The 20,736-nt window shown below is 39.3% G+C and overlaps 1 protein-coding gene across 1 annotated transcript in view; it reads left to right on the forward strand.

Moving 5' to 3' along the window:
* SOS2 (SOS Ras/Rho guanine nucleotide exchange factor 2) overlaps window positions 1–20,736 on the forward strand; it is a 54,821-nt gene that overhangs the window by 17,194 nt on the left and 16,891 nt on the right. Inside the window, exons 4-11 of the mRNA XM_074869243.1 lie at window positions 1,267–1,431; window positions 2,108–2,311; window positions 3,768–3,911; window positions 8,192–8,302; window positions 10,394–10,492; window positions 16,387–16,514; window positions 16,875–17,530; window positions 20,325–20,406. Coding sequence (XP_074725344.1) covers window positions 1,267–1,431; window positions 2,108–2,311; window positions 3,768–3,911; window positions 8,192–8,302; window positions 10,394–10,492; window positions 16,387–16,514; window positions 16,875–17,530; window positions 20,325–20,406 — 1,589 coding nt within the window. The remainder of the gene's footprint in view (window positions 1–1,266; window positions 1,432–2,107; window positions 2,312–3,767; window positions 3,912–8,191; window positions 8,303–10,393; window positions 10,493–16,386; window positions 16,515–16,874; window positions 17,531–20,324; window positions 20,407–20,736) is intronic.

Raw genomic sequence — 20,736 nt, forward strand, 5'->3', positions numbered from 1 at the left:
CTCTCGGTTCTTAGATGTCACGTTACTTATAACAGGTATAGAGCTCCTTGCTTACCCTCAGGATTTAGCATCGCATGGTAAGCGTGCATGTATACTGTGCCCCTGGAGAGGGTTTTTTTTAGTGATAAAAGAGCACTCTGATTTTTAGATCAGTGTTAAATCACTTTTATATCAGTGCTGAATCAGTAGATTTGGGCTGATTCAAACACTGCTCTTTCTTGGCATTTCTTTTTTCTATTGATTTTGCTTTTAGTTCATAGCTTAAAAAATGCTTTTCTCCAGTGGTGGCATTGTTGCACCAGAGTTTCCAGCTGCGTTGAGAAAACATTACTCAAGCACAAGCAGAAATTAAAGCACTTTTTCAGGTGTAATCACTGTGTTGTTACATACAATGTCCCAGTTTGTGACTTAATGAGAGGGGAAGAGATGTTTGGATAGAAAACAGCATTAAATAAGATCTTCCTAGACAACACTGGCTTTCTTTTTTGAAGTCTGGTTTAGAAATGTGTGGACATAGGCAGAGAATCTGATTTTTAGAGGATGCATCAAAATACGATCAGAACAAGACTGCCTTGTTCAAATGCATGAACTTACCTGTACTTACTCCTGATGGTGCTGTCACAAGTAAGAGCCCATGTGGTGTATGCTCTGGAACACGAAGCATATATCACAAGAAGAACATGCAATGATCATCCTGGGTTTTTTTCTGTTCAGACTTTTAATTATTTAAAATTCTAATTGTTATATGTAATGCAAAGATGCAGATAGCTTAGTTGTTCAGCCACATGTAAAGGATGGACTAAAATGGATCACAGTATGTAACAGGTTGAACATACAGTCTGTAGTTTCATGGAATTCAAAATGAAGCATGCTCTTTTCTGCAGAGTCCAGACTAAGGCCAGCGGCCTGCAGTAAGCACAGACATAGACTAAAATTTAAGTACAAGAGTTGTTCCAGTGAAGTCCCTTCGTTGAAGGAACCCTATTTTTAGTACTGTCATTTTTAGAGGAAGGATTGTTGAAAGTTCTGTAGCTTTTCATCTGTCAGTATGTAGCAAAATAGCACAAGACAGTATTTGGAAGCATTTCCTTTGAGGCAGCTGATCAAATTTCCATTTGATGTCCTTTGCCCTGCCTATTACATTACTGTAAATTATTAACACAGACAAGATCACTTTCAGTAGAAAACTCAATGTGTTAGTTGTCATTCCGAAGGAATTTCTGGAATAAATAGTTGGGTTTTTTTTCTCTTGTTTTCGATTTACAGGAGGTCCTAGGTTATAAAGTAGATTACCATGTCTCTCTGTATATTGTGGCTGTCTTAGAATACATCTCAGCTGACATTTTAAAGCTGGCTGGAAACTATGTTTTCAATATACGACACTTTGAGATCTCCCAGCAGGACATTAAAGTATCAATGTGCGCTGATAAGGTAAGGAGTTGGGATTAAAGTGGTCTTTTGGACAGATAGAAAGGTAGATACTAGAGGTGTTTTTTCTTTTTTTTTCTTTTTTTAGAAAATATATCCAAAGTAGGATAGGAGGGAGAGACTGGTTTTACACAAATGCAGAGGCTTCTCTCCTTGTTCATGTGACAGTAAAGACTTAAGTTTAAGTTAAGCCTGTTAAGTTTTAGAACAGTAGTAGTACTTACAAAACAATGCAAGGACAGAAAATGTTGTCCTTTATTTCTCAGCTGTGTTACTGTCCTCCTGATGTCGCTTTGTCATGACAGCTCTTTCCTTCTTTATGATACAGAAACGACATTTAGTTTTCATCCTCATAAAAATGAGAAACATTTTTGTTTAATTTTATCTTTATCAGGAGGGTTTTGTCAAAGGCTTATGCAAGATGCCTTGTTTTCAAAGTTGGTTCTGCATGAATTGTAACTTGTTTTCTAGGTCGTACTAACTTATAAAGGGGAAAATGGCTTTGGCAACCGATCCAGCCTTCTGCTGCCAAAGTTTAAATATTACTCCCTTGTGAAAGTGATCACAGAAAGTATTGTATTAAAAACTCAAAGGATTTCTCTGAACACATTGAAATAGCTGAGCTTGAGCCAAGTGTAAAAATCAGGCTTGCATGTAATTTTTAAAATTTCTTTGCTAGGTTTTGATGGATATGTTTGATCAGGATGACATTGGTTTGGTTTCTCTCTGTGAAGACGAGCCCTCTTCTTCTGGGGAACTCAACTACTATGACCTAGTGAGAAACGAAATTGCAGAAGAAAGACAATATCTGCGGGAGTTGAATCTGATAATAAAAGTATTTCGGGAAGCTTTCCTATCAAACAGAAAGTTGTTCACACCTAATGTAAGTCCTTTAATAGGTTATTGATGTGTAATGCTAGTTGCTCCATTAGCAGCCATAACGTATCAATATTACATTCACTGCGTTGGAGGTAAAATTCAATTTGATTTATTGTATGTCAGTGCATAATGAGTGTTGACTGTATATGAAATAAAATGGAGGAATTGCCATTAATAGTATGAAGAGTGCTGCTCTCAGAGCGAAGCTTAATGGACATGATTCCCTCTCAGATGCCAGCAGTAGCTGGAGTCCTTTGGTCATGGAGGTAATAGTTAGTTTTGCTTAACACAAAAATTAACAGGTATCTACCTGCCCCTATCTGCAGAAACTACAATTAAAACAGCCCTTGGCTCTGGATTCTCTAGCGTGTGACTGACTGTGAAGGGAATCTCTATTTGATAAGTGATTGAAATATTGGATTGAAATTGTATGTGTGGCAAATTCTGGTTTCAGGATGCTGAGGTCTAGAAAGGAAGTGCAGTTCTTGTAAGAGAAGTAATAATGAGAGATGAGTGAATCCTTCCTGTGGGAGGAAGAAGGGCAGCAGAACCTGAACTGGGATTTTTAGATGATACCAGCAGGTTAAAAAGAGAGGCAGCAGGAGACATTCCCATTACAGCTGGGTGTGGAGGTTCCTCGGTAGCTGATAGGGTATCAGAGAATTGTGCAAATGTGGGGACAGAATTCAAACGAAAATGATGGGAGGAGAAGGGAGTGATATTTTGGAGCTGAGGAATATTCTTTTGTTATACGGGAATGGGTATGAGAAATTTTGAGATTGCTTGTTCCCACGAAGAGCTTGCCATGGTCTTGGCTCTGGCAGGAGGTCAAGCAAGCTCCGCAGTGTTGGGTTGGGGCAGAGAGGGCTTCCGAGAAGTGTGTTTCAGAGGGGTCAGAGGAAGAATGCGGGTCATTGGAAGGGGCTGCCTAGTTGGGTGAGTTTGCAATGTGGGGATTTGAAAACTCTAAAAGTAGAATTTGGAAAAGGAAGCTGCCAGTTCCTCCTCTGTACCCGGGTAGTATTCTGCTAAAGTAGCCAAGTAACTGCTTTAGTTTTACCTGTGGTTTAGAGGATCTGACCTTGGAGCCGCTTTAAATAACTCCTGGTGTGTTCTGAGAGACAAGAGTCGGCAGAGGGGAAAATAACAGCTGTGAATTGTGGCTGAAAGGGCCAGGCGTTTCTGGCCAAAGCCCTGAACAGCCTGTACCAGGACTGCTGCTGCTCCAGCCTGGGAAGGATGGTGTTCTCGCTTTCGCTGGGGTGAGAATTGTGCAAGGCTGGATGTGCCCAGGCAAGCCTGCAGGGCTGGGAAGACCACATAATTTAACTTTCTTCCTAGCTTTTTGTTGGCTCTTCTCCATTTACCTCTTGGTTCAGGCTTCATGGAAAATGCTCCAATATTTACATAAGCAAAATAAATTATTCTAAACACTACTAAGATATGTTTTATGTTTGCAGGATATCGATGTGATATTTAGCAACATTTCAGATATACATGAGTTGACAGTGAAGCTTTTAGGATTGATTGAGGATACTGTTGAAATGACTGATGAAAGTAGTCCTCATCCTCTGGCTGGCAGCTGCTTTGAGGATCTTGCAGAGGTACAGTGTTTTGTGGGGGGTTTTTTGTTTGTTTTCTTAAAATTACTGATTGCTTTATTTTCTTAGTAAACTTTTGGTCATGACTGATATCTCTGATAAATTTGTTGTTGTAAAATGTCCTTTTAATAAGCTCTGGACAGAGATCTTCCCCCCCCCCCCCGTTCTTTAGCAGGTAAGCTAAAGTGTGTTTTTCTACCTGTCACAGAAGCAATATCAAGCAGGTAAGCACATAACTAAAATCTTATTTTGGAGTGGGAATTAATTGCTACGATCCTGCAGGGATGTGGATTTGAAAAGTAACTCTCTGGGATTGCTTTCTGAAAGAAAGTGGTGCTTTGATTTTTGTAGGCATTGGTCTCAGGCCCAGGGCAACCCAAAAATCATAGCAGTTGGACGTAGATCTGCGAGATGAGTGACTTGCATGACTCTGGACAGTGAACTAACTCAAACAAAATGTGTTCTTCAGGCAAATGCGTTGTTATACATCTGGAATGGGAAACGTCTCTGCAAAGCAGTGACTCTGGGAAGGAATGAAGTATCAAAACAGATGTGCAACTGAACAGAAGCTTACTGTTCAGTATTGTGGCAAAAGTGCTGTTGATACCCCTTGACCTAGAAAATAGGAATATTGGAGTATAATAGGAATATTAGAGTAGGAATAGGGGAAGACACTGCACATGGATTTGGCGTGGCTTGTACTGGAACGTTAATAACAATTATTTTGTCAGGTTGGGGGTTTTTTTAAATGGTCATTGAAATACTGGAAGGACTAAAGAAGAGAGTCACAAAGCTAAAGTTTTCAAGAAAGTGCTTTACAGTGAGATAGAGTTCGGTTTAGATAAAATAGGATGGGGTATACAGGTACTTTCATAACCTGAGAATAGAGTACAAAATTACTCTGGAATTCAGCAGAGAGGTGCACAGCAAAAAAGCAGTATCTGAAAAAGCGTAGAAATCCAGCACACCTTTTTAACTGTCAGGGAAAGTAACTCTTGGAACAAATTACCAAGGTAGGTCTTTGGACATGGAGTCTACTTTTTCTTGAGAGGTGCAGAGCCCAGTTTTTTGAACCAAAATGTAAGGGTAATCATGTAAACCACATTGACTGTATTACAGAAAAAGTCAAATGAGGTGTTCTGCCCCGAGAGGGAAAGTCTCTTGGATGAACCACATGGTGAATGTGAAGTTTGTGGGTTTTATCTTTAAATTATGATGTTTATAAAGAAAATGACAACCAATAAAAGTTCCACTTCACTTCTACGTATGTTCAGTTTTTAAAATCTGAGAACCGCATGAACACACTGGTACCATTTCAAAAATGATCACATTTTTGTGGGGGTGAAGAATGCGGGTCCTTCAGCCCGTGTGCCACTCACTTTTGAATATACCATGAGATGAAGTTTTCCTGACATCAGTAAACCACTCGTGGTGTATCATACAAAAGTCCAGTTGAGTAGGTCTCAGCTCTTCAGTTGTTAGAGCATAATTGCTCATATAATGGTAAGGAGAAGCATTTGAACAATGAAATAAAGTAAGTAGCTATTATATTAAAATTGAAAAAAGATTTAAAATTTGGAATAGTACAGCACTATCCTGGAAAATGTACATATCTCAGTTTATTGCAGTAGTTAATCTTAGGCATCCTGTGCTTTAAGGGAAACAAATCCTTTTCAATTAGTAAAAATCTCACCTGATTTTCATTAACTGAAAAACTTAATTAGGAAATGAAGAACATTATTCTTCAAACCTTTTTATGAAGGTAGTAAGTTTGAATTTAATAATTCAGTTAATACGAAGCAAGGCCTACTTAACTGGGCTGCTTGTTTGATCATCTCACATGTTGAAATCCTCTTTCTGTGAGTATTTGCAAAAGGGATCATTAAAGAGATACGAAAGTGAAGTGTTTATTTGCTTTGCCTATCTTACTGCCTGGCTTGTTCATGTAGTGTTTCCATTATAAAGGTCCTTCAACTTATTTGGAAAGATAATTAAAAACAAACAACCCTGGCAAGCTGGAATCTTCCTGCTTTGTGTGTTTTTCTGCATCAGTTCTCTGGAAGGTTTAAATATAAATATTGTAGTGTTTTTGAGATAAGGAAGTATGGGGAAAATAAAACATTTTTTTCCTGGTGTGGAGGAAATTCAAAAACTTGACACCTGACACATCTGTGTGGGAGATGGATATTTGTTTATATGCTGGTAAAAAAAAAATGTACTTGGTGTGGTAGTTTTTACAATTTTAACTACTACAGTGTGTTTTAATGATTGCCTGAGATAATCTCAGATGTTCAGCTGGTGGTGGGAGAGCCTCAGAACCGAGGGCAGAGGGTCTTTGTGCCTACTCTGAAGCGGGCTCCAGAAGGCAGCTAATAAAGCAAGGTTACCAGTAGGTTGTAAGTTTGTTATGCTGGTATTTGCGTTTCTGTAGGAGAAGTTTTAGGAACCCACGAAGCAAAAAAAAAAGATGGAAACCGGTGTACTGCAGCAAAAGGGGCAGAAACACCGATCCAGAACTACATGCTGCATTAATTTATATGGGCATCAAGTTAACGTCTCCATATTTCAGAGACTTTTGCAACATCGCAAGTGTAAAACCCCCTCCCCCCCCTTTTTTTTTTTTAATTAGTCTCTTGGGGATGATACCTAATGCAGTTTGTTTCAATCTTGTGTTCAAAAAAAAAAAAAAAAACCCAAACCAAAAACCTCGAAATACTGATTAAAGGCTGAGCGGAAGAAACTGAAAACACTTTACAATGCAGTAAAAAATTTAAAAAGACAGCACAGAATAAGTATATATTAGTCTGGCTCCCCCAGTAGATTTGCATGCAAGACTGCTGCAGCCATCTGGCCATTCCTGCTTACTACCTCAGGATGCAGGTGACCCTCCACCCCATGGCTGATTTACTGTTTCTGCAGAGGTTTAAGGGTTTTTTTTGTTTGTGTGGTTTTTTGTGGGTTTTTTTTTTTGGCTAGTATGGCAAAGAGAAATTGTATATTCAATGTTACTGTCCCCTGTCTTTATTTTGGGTGTTATTTTAAGATAAGATCCCCATGTTGTAAGTAGTGGGCAGGCGTGGAGTAAACAAAAAAAAATCCCCACAAAACCGAATCCAGATTCTGTTTAAGAAAACCAGCCTGTTCGGTTAGAGAGTGTCTAACCTTTTCAGGTGCTGCTGAAGTGCCAAACCTTCCCCCCCGCCCCCTTCCTTCCCCCTCCCAGATACAATCTAATGCGAATGGGCAGTGATGATTAGCACTTGATGAGGAGAATTGAGAGCGATGATTATAATTTACACGTGAAAAGAGAGTGCATTCTGTGCCTCTCCTCCCCACAAAGAGTTTAATTGCAGCTGCCCCATGAGTAAGGTAGGAAATCCCCTGAACCCTCTGTAAATGGAAGACTTGAGACTTTACCTGCATGTTCAAATGAGCCTTGGAGGTGGTTGGTACTCCCGAATTCTGCAGCCTCTATTCTGCCAAGCGGTGCTGCATTAAGGTGAAAAGAGGTATGTGCTTGTTCTGGGCACGGCGCCATCAGCACCGGATAACCCGGTGATTCATGAGTGATTCAGCCCAGTGAATCTGCAGAGACTCGGCAGCAGCCTGACAGGCTGTGGAGCAGGTGATCTGTGAGCAGGCATAAATCCTTCCTGCAGAGATTCATGTACAGTCAGGTTTTCATCGCATCCTGCTGTAGTTGAGCTTACAGAATCACAGCCAGACCCTCCATCCACAGTCATAATTTTTGCACCTGAAACTCTTGGTTGTCATTAGAGGACTTTCCTCTGAGACTCAGACTAGCTGCTTTGTCTCAGAGTGAGATCTTTTCCCAGCCTTCCAACAGGGCCAGAAAAGCGTGCAGAAGTCCAGTGCTTATGGCTGAGCATTGTTATGTGATGTACCCTGAAGTGGTGGTGGTACAACAATCCCTTCTTGTGACAGTCTCCAAAGTTCATCTTCACCTGCACTTCTTCCCCAAGTGTCATTCTTTATTGACAGAGAGGAGTTAAATTGCCATTCTGTGTAAAATGTGAGTGGGCTGAAAGCCCAAAGTTTGTGTTAAGTGATAAATACGGTGAGATTGAGGAGTGCTGAGAAAATGTGTGCGTTTAAAATTTTGGAAGTGAAAAAGGGTTGCGGTTTACTGAATATTTGTTTTGCAAAATCGATCTTTGCTTGAAAAGTTCCACGTGTGTATCAGCAAGGAATTCGTTGTACCAGCTGGGACAGAAATATCTTGCATCCTTCATGTATGTATATAATTCTCTGTTTTTATTTAGGAACAAGCCTTTGATCCATATGAAACCTTGTCCCAGGATATTCTCTCTCCACAATTTCACGAGCATTTTAATAACTTAATGGCAAAACCTGCTGTTGCTCTCCACTTTCAGGTGAGTGCAAATGAGAAATACTGAATTGCCTTAGTTCTCGTATTTCAAAGGTTTGAGTTTTGTCAGTAATTCTTTACTTCCTTCCAAGGAAAAGATCCTCTAGGTTCTGGCCTTTCTTCAGTGTAAGATATTTGGACTCTGCCTCTTCCTGTAAAAACTGGACATAGCTCTGACCCATCCATGAGTCTTTTGCAGGTTTTTTTTGTCCTCACATCAGACATTCTTGCTTGAGAATAGAGAGCAACTTCTCATACCTGCCACTTCTGTTTCTCTTTTGCCTTTTAATGCCAAACACAGGCACCCAGACACAATATTTTAATTTTCTTCCATACATATCCCAGGCCCCTTTGTTCAGCATTGAGGCTGGGACCGGCAGTTTTTCTTGAACCATTTCTTTAATAGGACTATCCAGCAAGGTGATTTTTATTATTATTTTTTATTACTTCCTTCTGCCAACGTGGCACATCTGTTAAAGACTACTGTTCAGAAGACTGAGCTTGTGTTCAGAAATGCACTTAGAGAAGCTGCTGAGCAAGTGTTTGGTCAGTGATGCTCCCAGCTAAACCCATTATAGTACCGCTTAGGTTCACTGGGACCCATGTCTCTGCAAGCTGAGATTCCTCTGAGCCATTCCTTCAGGGTGAGTGTTTTCTCTTCGGCTCTGAGCGCTTGGTAAGCTGGATCATCTCACTCTTAAATACTCTTTCGTGAATGAAGTAAGGTCTTTTACCTGCCTCCTTGGCAAATTTAAAGCCCAAAGCCCTGTTCCAGATTAAATTGGTAATGGAGTCATTTGGCAGTGAACCTCGTCTTCCTTCTGACTCCTCACCATGGAAAGGTTTGGGCTCTCCTAGGGATGTTCCTTCACATTTATTCTCCAAGCTCTGGGCCATGGACATATATGAGCTGTCTCTGACAATTGCGGAGCGATGCAGCCAAAAGTCTTAAACAGGAGGGAGAGATCAGTTCCAAAAAGGAGATCAGGTAATTCAGTTTCTATTCAATACTTATCTTGATACGGAAGATGGCAGGGATTCCTCTGTCCTTTGGAAAACCTCTCCTCATCTTACAACCTGAATTACTGTGTTAGTTAACTGCTGAGAATGGGAAAAGATTTCTGACTCATTTTCTAAGTCATGATCTTGTGATTCTTAGTTTCTGATGGAGAGGAAATACTAAGTTCTTCAGTACTTGACAGGACCTCCATATTTCTGTGGTATGTTGGATGTAAATTGAAGACAGCCTACATAATTGGGAGGAGAGGACGTTAGAGGGAAGTTGGTGACAAGTCTAGTAGATTGTATGGGAGTCCTGGCTGGTCTTTAACATTCCAGTGTGTTCTTTAAATTCTGAGCAAACTGTGGCTGGCGAGAAAATGTGTTATTTTGGAAATGGGCATAAGATTTTTTCAAAAGATACTCAAGCATGTTCTATGTTCTGGGATGTGGCTGTTGACTGGGGAATAAGGCGTGCAGCTTAGCCATCAACAGTGCATTATTTTTAGGTGTTGTCATCTTGAACTAATGCTATTAATTGAGTTCTGCAGACTGATGAAATACAAGGGTCCAAGGGATTGTGATACTTGAATTAGAGGGTGCTTATAAAATGACTTGTGGGTAACTTGGTCCTCTAGCTTTTTATACTTGATTTTCTACTTCTGGCAAAAATAGGGGCTATCCAACTGGTTACCATTTTAAGGAGGCAGATTGTGCCAGCATTTGTTGTGGGGTTTAAGGGTGTTTTCAGAGTGATGGGTTCACTAGTGAGTATGCATTAAAATCCACCTGAAGCTGTTGCTGCAAAAGGGTGCTTGCCATGCCTGGAAGAGGGGGTTCACAGCTTCTGTTTATTGGTTGTCAGAGCACTTATGTGTCTCTGAATCTTACAAAGAGTCTTATTTGACAAAAATGTTTTTGCAAACTTTGTCTTCCTTACTACTAGATGTAAGCACAGAGTAACGTAGATCAGAAGGGACGCCCTGGATGTGTCTAGCACAACAATCTTGCTCAAAGCAGTGCTAACTTCAGGGCCTTGTCCAGTCATGTTTTGAGTATTTCAGTGTAAATAATCCTGTTAATTTTTCCTTTTTAGTCTATTGCTGACGGGTTTAAAGAAGCTGTACGATACGTCCTCCCACGACTCATGCTTATCCCAGTCTATCATTGTTTGCACTACTTTGAGTTACTACAGGTAAATGAAACCACACTCTTGTTTCCTGCTAAAAGCATTTCTTAATGTGGAGAATCTGAGCTTTTAAATAGGCGATTAGATTTTATTTACTGCCTCTAAAAATTGAAAGGTATGAACACATTAATTTGACACCAGTTAGTATATGGAAAGTAAAATCTTGTAAAAAAAAAAAAAAACAAAACCAAAAAAAACCAAAAAAAACCAACTTTCAAAAGCATCTGTTGCTCTGATAGGAACATTTGAAATACCTATGTTTTAATAAACCTTAAACCTTGCAGCTCAGCTGATCTTATTTTGGGCATTGGGGAGTCACTTCCTTTCAGTGGAGTCAGAATAATCTGTTCTTAATGTTCAACCATTTGTCCTGAGTCCTAAATGAAAGAGATACGGTAAAAACTACCATTTTTCATAGCATACCACTTTTCCTCCAGCTTGAGGAGGAACGAAAATAAGCACTACTATTTTCTGCTTTTCTGTCTTCTAAGAAATGACATTGATGAAGTGTCAGGCTTTATGGAATTCTGATTCAGATGATTAAAAGTTATTCCTGTAGGACATATTTCAGGGGTCTTACCATACAAGTTGTTTAGGTTGGCATCTAGTCCGTATTTGTGAGCAATTCTGCCTATTGAGGCATTACTTATTTTAGAACAGCCTCTATTGGTTTGACCACAGATCACTTGCACATATTTTATTCTGATGTGCGCTAGCAAGGTGGTTCACATCAGTAGATATTTCCCTGGAGTATAACAGCTAAAAGCCAAAAAGTAACTAAGCATGTATCTTTTTGCTTACAAGCAAATGTTTTTTGCTGTGAGTTACGAGAAGAGAGGGCAGCAGTCAGCAGAAATTTAACATCTGAGATCTATAATAATCATTCTTGAATAAGAAAAAAATCATATTGCTGTAGAAAATGCATTATCTTGAAAAATACTTGGATTGGAGCTTTTTTTAAGTAGTTGAGAGTAATGTTAAAGTCTCTCTTTGCTTGCCCCATCGTGTTGGGAAAGTTTGTAATGCTTCTAAGGGTAAGTGAATTATTAACTAACTGGGATATACTTAAATTAAACAGGTGAAATATCCTGTGGCTATAGCTGACATTTTGAAACAGCAACAGAACTTATAGTTTTTAAGTTCTCAATGTAAAAAGTGATACTGATGGGGTTGTACAGATAGATGTGTTATAGGGTCTTCCTTTGTATTTCAAAGGATTTACTTGTTTGAAGGAGGAAAAGGAAACTTTGCAACATAGAACTTGTGTATAATACAATATAAAATTTTCTCAAAAGAATCTCAAGCCAAAAAATAGGAATTGTTTTAAGACTAGGTTTGTAGTTAATGTCTGGCAAGTAGTACTTTTTTTAAGTTCAGTCTTGTTTTCATTATGTCTGCTGAGATTTTTTTTGCGTATCCTGATTTAGATAAGTAAAAACAAGGAGGATTTATTTTGACCCATGAACCACACGTCTCCCAATATATGGATTACTAATATTTTGTAGAAAGGTTTAAATGCAAGTGGTCTCAATAAATTTTAAACCTTTAAGCATTTCTATTGATAGTTTAGAAAACAGTTAGCAATGCTTAAAAAAACCCAAAGCAACCCTAGGTCACTGAACTTTTCTCTAGATTACTGCGCTATCTCTACTGAGAACAGAAACTTTACGTTGCCATAGTTTTAATACTTGCCTTCATAAAGTTTACGTTTCTCTAAGGACATCTTCCAAAAGAAAATAAACTGATGAAAGAACTCAAGGATGAGGGCAGAAGCATGGCATGGTTCTGCCAGCCTTGCTGTGAAGTGAGCGCTGATAGCTTCAAAATAGTATAACTTCCCTTTCCATAAGGGTCAGTTGAATACAATAATTCTCTGGAACTTCTTAAAATGTTCTTCTTTCACTTTTAGATTAGATTAGTGACCTGTATTATGCTGAAGGTCAGGCTAATTAGTGACCCATTGTGTCTTAAAGCTGGGAAATGGAGTGCATTAGTATGAAATTAAAGAATGAAATAATAAGCCGCAGCTTTGGGAGAATCTAAACATTTAACTGATTTTTACAAGCTGCGTAGTGTTTGTCTGCTTTTTAGGGAAATGCTAACATATATGCCTTATTGAGCAGAGTTTTGTGTGTTTTCAGAACTTAATCTTAAATGCTTTGCATGCAAATTTGGTAGTTTTGTCTTCAGTGACAGGAAAGGGTGGTTGCTATTTATGTTTTAAACCATGGCACAGAGAAGACAATTCGGTTTTGACAGCGTGTCTTAAATCTGTAATGCTGCAAGAGTTTTCTTGGGGGCTCAGAGTCTGCTCGTAACTCCCATTAATATTGATAGGATCAGGTTATACATGCACATTCTTAAATTTCCTCATATCTTCGAAGAATCAAGTCTGGCAGATAGTGCAAAAACTTGTTTCTTTTATTTGTTTTTAACTTGGGTAATAACAGCAGGATGCTGCATGGAAGATAATATTAGGCAATGCCTTTTTTAACTAGGGAATTTTATCAGTGAAAAGGATTAAATTTGACCTTTATCCACAGTATACAAGATTTCTGAATAGAATTAGAATTCAGCTGCAGAGGCTGACACTTGGCTGTCTCTAACCTTTCTAACCTGGTGAGCACAGAGCAGAGCAGAAATCTTAAATACCATTCTGTAGTGAATAATGGTAAATACAGAGTCTTTTGTTGTGATCACTTTAGTTGGAGGCTTAAAATTTGAATTTTATATTGTAGTTAAAAAACATCCTAAATTTACAGCAGTGATTTCTAAAAAGCAGAGTGTTTTTCGGGATAAAGTACTTATTCAACAATATATGCATATATTACAAACTGTTGGTATTGCTTCTCTGTTACCATTGTATTTGTCTCCAGGAACCTTGGTTGAAAAAGACATAGCAAAAATGGAAGCAGAAAAGCAACAGAATACTCATACTTTCGTGGCTTCAGCAGGGAAAGAAGCTAAGATTGAGACTGTTAGTCCTAAATAAAGTTACCAAAAAAACCCCTACTGAATTGGGAGGTAAATAAAATAATGAATGATATACAAAAGCGCAGGTCTCCATGTTTGCTCTTTTGCAAAACAGCAAAACCAAAATGAATAAAATTAAACTGTGAAAAGCTTGAAAATTCTTGTCAAAATTTTCTCCTTCTGCAAAAACCTGTTTGTGCAGCCTCTGATGCAGGATCTGCATCAGGATCTGCATCAGAGACTCCTCTTTCTTTGCCTAAGCAAGAGACATAAGGGTCGGATGTCGGTTGGAGAGCCCCATGTTGAATTTGTTTGGTTTGACAGCTTTTGGTTAGCAGCCATATAGAGGTCACCAGCAAACAGCCATCGGACACCCTGAGTCAGAGGGCAGGCCCTGATGTCACTTGAATGTTGATTGCTTGTTCAGGTATTGACAGAAGATGAACCTGCCGTAGGTTGTATCGGAATGAATGGTGATAGCGAAGGTTGAAGGAAGTCACACCAAAGAAATAAAACTGTCTTGAAGGAAAAAAGAGTGGTAGTGATCAAAAGTTGTTAGATCTTGCAAACAGGTAATCCAAATCTATTCTGATTGTCGTATTTTTAATTGATTCTCAGAGTACTTGGGTTTAAAATGCTATGCTTGACATATCCAAGCATGGACACCTTAATGCTGGCAGTGTAGAGGAGAGCTTAATGTTTCCTCAGACTTTCAAGCTCCGGGTATGCTTTCATAAACGTGTCTGGTGATACCAGAGTTCCAGGAAACATTATTCATTGAACGCACTGCAAAGAACTCAAGGAGTCATAAAATCCATCCAAATCCTGAGCAAGATGTCAGTTAGGTGTATCGTTAAAATCCTGAAGGTAAGCAGAGGGCTGTTCAAGTCCAAGAAGGCTTTTCTCTGTTGAATAGAGAGTATATCCTTCTTCTCATGTGACTTGTGGGCAGAAGATCATCCCTAGTTCTTGCATGTGACTCGCTATTTCGTTATCAAGCAACCCAAAACATAGGAAATTCTGCCTTTTGATCTTTTCCGCTGTTACCTAATCGTTGACTGACAGAGAAGCCCTGGTCAGTATTCTACAGGATCACTGTGGTATAATTTAAGTGAACAGTATTCTTCATTACTATTTTTTGACAATTTTATGTACAATAAATTGAATAGTTACTATTCTCAGTTTATTATCGCTGGTATTTTAGATACATCTGGCATAGGCAGAACCCCCTTTTCCAAAGATTTACGTATTTTCTCTGTCTAGCAAGCATGTTGTGCTTTTGCATTTGCTGTTTTAATCAGAAAGACTCTTGTTAAGAACTGGAGTTTGGAAAAGCAGATGTTAGTCCAGTGATGACAGAATGAGATATGCTTCGGGTGTTCTGCCTGATCTTCAGGAATCTATGCATTAAGGTGTAGAAATGGAGATTACTTCCAAACGTGTAATTTTAATACAAAAAAGAAAAAGATGCCATTTGATGTCTGTTAACTGCCAAACTGCCATCCCCCTTTGGAAAGGGGATGCAAGAAATTCTGCTCAGCATATGTGAGGAGAAAAAGTATTTTATCAGACTTGGTAGCTTTTCCCACCTTTAGGATTTCACATTTGTCATCTTTTCACACCATTTTAATGTTCTTTGCATTTCTGTGCCTGATAGTAAGGAAAAGAAGGGTTTACACAGAGGTAGACATCTTATTTTTCCCTTCCCTGTACTGTTCCTCAGCTCATAAACTTCCCAGAAATTTTTGGCCGAGAGACTTACATTTCTCTAATATGCAAGATGGAGGTTGTTTGGGCATGTTAAAAATAAAAATTTACATGAAGAGAGTGGACCAATCTGGTCAAATCCTGTTCTCTCAATTACTTTTAGAGGAAGCTACATATCCTTGCTGAGGGAACATAGTGGGGAAAGGAAAAGAAGGCTTCTGCCATGCTGAGTGATTGTAAGTAAGATTTCTCTTAAAGTACGTAGGTAAACCAGAGTTTATCCCAAACTGCGTGGCGTATTGTCTTGATTTTGCCCAGCAATCTATTTGCTTGAATTTTCTTTAAAAAAAAAAAAAAAAAATTTATCTTGAACATGAAAGAGGTTAAAAAGAAAAATCTTTTTTATTTGTATCAGTGGTATTTTAGGAGTGATCACCTTAAAGAATCAAAAAAGAGGAATTCTGTGAATAGGCTTTGCTCAAAGCATATTACTACCAAGTGTATGGAGATGATATGAAAGCCTGTTGAATTTCCAAATTCAAGACGTTTCTGCCTAGTGATGGAGACAGATCTAGTCTTTATAAAAAAAAATAAGCTGATTCCCACTGTCTCTTACATTTTGCTACTAGTAGCAAATCTTGGATTTCAGACTTTTTTACTATGTTAGTTTGCACCATGTAAAAGTGTCATTTCTTCTTGAAATAGATGAGCTTGCTGAAGATGGCAGAATTTAGAATGGTAAGAAGCAGAGAGAAACAGAGTCATTCTGTCTTTCAACATTTCAGAGCAAATTTAAGATTAATTGACTCACTGGAGGAATACTACACATAGTTACATAAAGCAGCATTTAATTCTGACTATTTCAAACCTCCAAACTATTTAATAAAATCAGTGTGAAACAGGACATTGTTGAAAAGATAACAGGAAAAACAGTGTCTGACAATTAGCATTGGCTGGCAGTAAAAGGGTAAAGGCTTATCTTTCTAAACTCCCTCCTGCTCTCTCCTCTTGAGTATTGACTGACTTTTCCTGAATATCTGACAAATGTTTTTAGTTACATGCATAGCTAGTTTTGAGTGTGCTTCTGGTAATAACTATCTCATTGACTTGAAGTCACTGGCTTCAGCGAGTACTGTAGCTAACACTAAGCACGTTTGTCAGTCTTCCTACCCTTCTACAAACGAGACAAATCTGAAAGAAAAATGTTTATTATGTCACAGCAATTGCAGGAATGCAGTGAAGATGAAGAGGATCGGGAGTGCTTAAAACAAGCCATTACTGCTCTTCTGAATCTGCAGTGCAGCATGGAGCGCATCTACAGCAAACACTCCCCGAGACGTCGGCCTGGGTAATAATCCACAAAACTACCCTGGGTTCCCAAAGTTGGCAGAGAAGGAGAACTGTAATACTTTTCTTGTTAGATAATCTGTGTATTTCCTTTTCAAGGCATGTCTTTATGCCAGTTTTCATTGCAAATGGAGTAGCAGCCCAAAACCTTCACGGTCCACTTCTATGAATAATGTCGGTATCTTACTCCTTCCCTGGCCAAAGCAGTGCATGTGGCTTCTTTGGAACGGTAAACTTGGCTAGGGCATATTTAGGGCAAAGAAATAATGATATAAACAGTTAATTTAGTTGATTTTTTTGGTCTCTTGGGACGGCAAATGTGGAATGTGCCCATCATGACTTTTTCTTTTATTCGTTCAAGGGAGCCTGTCTGTCGCTTCTATAACCGACAAATAAGAAGCAAGCACTTGGCCATCAAGAAAATGAATGAAATCCAGAAAAATATTGATGGCTGGGAAGGCAAAGATATTGGGCAGTGCTGTAATGAATTCATAATGGAAGGTGGCTTGACAAAAATAGGCGCCAAACACGAACGCCACATCTTTCTCTTTGATGGTTTAATGATCAGCTGTAAAACTAATCACGGTCAATCACGGCTTCCCGGTTACAGCAATGCGGAGTATAGGCTGAAGGAAAAAATCATCATGAGGAAAATACAGATTATTGATAAAGATGACACATCTGAATATAAACATGCTTTTGAACTGGTGTCTAAAGATGAAAACAGTATACTGTTTGCTGCCAAGTCTGCTGAAGAGAAGAGTAATTGGATGGCTGCTCTCATTTCCCTCCAGTATCGCAGTACTCTGGATAGGATGCTTGATTCAGTGCTACTGCAAGAAGAAAATGAGCAGCCGCTGAGGTTGCCCAGCCCAAACGTGTATCGTTTTGTAGTGGAGGACTCTGAAGATAACATTGTTTTTGAGGACAACTTGCAAAGCAGGAATGGCATTCCTATCATCAAAGGAGGAACGGTTGTGAAATTAATTGAAAGGTTAACGTACCATATGTATGCAGGTATCCTGTACATTTGTTATATTTATGTTTTTTAAGGTCATGTTTGTATGGGTGATGAAATGAATCCTTTTATCTTTTGTTTGTTTGGGGTTTTTTCTGTGTATAGGTAAATGCAAAGCAAGATTTGCAGGAAAAAAAAAAAACAGTATCTATTATTAAATCAGCTGGCTTTGCTGACAAAGCTGTATGAAAATTTGGATATGCAAGGTTCTCCCCTCCCCACCAAAAAAAAAATTAGTATCAGTGATCTAATGGAAGCCACTAGCATGTTTCCTGAGACCATTGTGGCTAAAGCAGTGGTGCTGTTACAGGCTGCGTGACTGTGGAGGAAGAAAAAGGTTGGGGGTTACATTTGTTACACTTCAACCTGCCGCTTTGTGAAGTCCCGTGGTAGAAAAGGATGCAGGTCACTGGTGGCGTTACGCAGACTTTCCTGTGAAATACTACCTTAAAGCCACGGAAATGAAACCTTGAAGTAGTTACGTGAAGTGCTAATGTTGATGAAAATGTTTAGTTCTTGGGGTTGGGGTGAAAAGCCCGGACTGAAAAGGGACGCAGTGAAGCCGACAGAAGGATGCTGGTGGAAGTGGTCTGCAATTTTTTTTAAACTTCTCAAATAGTAACGATCTTCTTTGCGCTTTTTGCGAAAGTGCCTGGTGTTTAAGTGAGTCTATATGTAAAACTAAGGCTAGATAGTGTGGAGCTGCATACTTAAAAAAAAAAAAAAAGTATCATTTCCCATATTGATGCAACTAATTGGTATGGAAGTAATCCGTAGTGGTGTTGTCTGTGAGCCACAAGTCATCCATTTCTAAAATGTGATGGGTTTTGGTGGCTTGTAAACTTAGCTCTTTTCCTGAATGAACTGTATTTGAGTCTTAGTTTGGTAGCGTAACTTCAGTTTTTATAGCGCAAATACTTGCCACTTTGGCCTTGGGAACCTTCAATGAAAGCGTCGCCTCTTGGGTTTCTGTGTGCTTTTTCCAAACAGTGTTTGGAGCCAAGACTAACAAAATCCTCTCCCTCAGCCTCCACAAGGGCATTTTGATGACTAACAGCATGTGGAGGGACTCTTAGCAGATCTTGGTGGTGCTTTTTGTTTGTACTTGTATCAAGATAGGATTTTTTTAAACTGTCAGTTTATTGTAGGTTTGCATTAGTTTCAGATTTGTTTGAAGCAGGCTTTGCTCAGCACACAGGCTCTGCATTCTCAGAATAACCTCTGTCATGGCCCCAGTTGAGACCAGGATACCATAGGAGGTACCAGATGCAGAGTTAATAAACTCTTGAATTTAAATTATGAGCCACTATTAGCAAGTTTCTTGTATCTTCTATTTTATTGAGAATGTCACTTACAAAAATAATTTCAAAACTAATAAAAAGGAACCCGCACAGGTTAGAGAGCAGAGTAGCAGCCCCCATTTTAAGAGAATTGCAGATCTTGTCTGCAGAGCAGAGATACCACCTGCCTGTTCAGTTGTAAGAGGAAGATTTACTTTTAAAACTTTGTAAATAGTACTGAAGAGTGAACGTAGGTGTGACATGGAAGCAGAAGAGGCCAGCGCAGGACTAGGGTGCAAACTCAGCAGCATTATCACAGAACGAGAGCACTATTACTTTCAGCTTGCAAGCACGTTTCTATATATGGATCCCTTAAAAATGTTGAGCAGTGCTCTGCAGGGAATTTAAGCCTTCTTAAAAGCAGTTGTTTGTCTTAATCTTTTGTGGGCTTATTGGAAGAAATTCACTGCCCACATGTTGAAGACTGCTGGTGTGAGCTACCTGCACCTAATGCTGACAGATTGGAGACTACTGACAGAACGGCAAGAAAAAAACTCGCAACAGCCCCAAATCCAGGCTTCTGAGTGAGCAGATACACATGCGCTTCTGTAGGCCTGGTTTTCCTGTATTTCAGCATTGATTTGCTCCCAGGCAGCTCTGGAAGCTGCTGCATTCCATTCTCACCGCTGTTACCCTTGTGAGGGGTCTGCTGCAGGGATGTCACGGTTAGGACCAGATGCTGACCCTCCGTGGCTCACAGTAAAGTGATTTATTTATCAGCTTGCTTATTCACAACCAAAGAAACTCTGTATGAGAGAGTAGAATTAAAAGAGATGCAGGGAACAATATTTTTGCTTTAATACTTCTAGTATAGCAGAGTGGGTCCAATAAAACGCGTGGTAGCTTGCGGATAGGCACGGCTCGTGGTAACACACCTACCGCAGCGGTGAGAAACAGCAGGAGGGAGGTGTGGTGGCTTGTGGAGATGGAACGTCTTGAACTGCTGCAGGTATTTGCTTCGTAAGGCCTCTGCTGCTTGTCATGTTTTCCCTGCTGGCTGCTCTGCAGAGGATAGTTGTGTGCTGCAGTGCTGGGGCTGGTGTGCAGTCCCCGCTGCCAGAGATTTTTTAAGAACAGGTAAGACAAATGTTTTGTCGAGGTGGTAATAGGTATTTTTGATGTCAAGAGAGTAGACAGCCTAGTTCTACCGTGTTTTCTTTGTCTTTATGAAACCACGGAATAACTGCAGATTCAGGGAGTGCAAGCCATTCTGCATGCCAAGACTGAGACACAGTTGTTGAATACTTTTACAGGGGAAATGCATCAAAGAACTAAATGAAAATTTCACAAGCAGTATCATTTCTGGTACTTTTCAAATTACAGTGCTTGACTTAAAACCTTAGTGTATTTTCTGCACTTTAAACTTTTTCTGTGAATATATGTGTATTTTATTTCTGATATTTTGCAACTGGATTAAAAACCACTCCATCATTTTCTTGTTCTCTCTTTACAGATCCTAATTTTGTACGTACCTTCCTTACCACGTACCGCTCCTTTTGCAAGCCCCAGGAACTGCTGAGTTTACTGATAGAAAGGTAGGCGACGGTCACCCTTTCTGAAGACATTGAAAGGCTTTGTGTATTTGCCTGCTCCTTTTCTTCTCGGGTGCTCAGTGCCGTGTGGCACGTGTTTTAGTGAAGTTCATAAAGCAGGAATTTCTAAAACGGGATACAGCGATGCAAGTTTTTAACGCAAGCTTCCTTTTCCCGGTTTGTTCAATTAGTTATGTAAATTAAGTGTTGGCTAGAGCGCTTGGTGTGCCTCAGCTGGGGGGTGGTAATGTTTTGAACTGCTTAACTTGATCATGAGAGTGTGTATTTGAGCATGCCAAAGTCTCGATGCAAATAAGAACGGAAATGTTCTAA

The sequence above is a fragment of the Strix uralensis genome, chromosome 4 (genome assembly GCF_047716275.1).
Source record: "Strix uralensis isolate ZFMK-TIS-50842 chromosome 4, bStrUra1, whole genome shotgun sequence".
NCBI classification, from domain to species: domain Eukaryota; kingdom Metazoa; phylum Chordata; class Aves; order Strigiformes; family Strigidae; genus Strix; species Strix uralensis.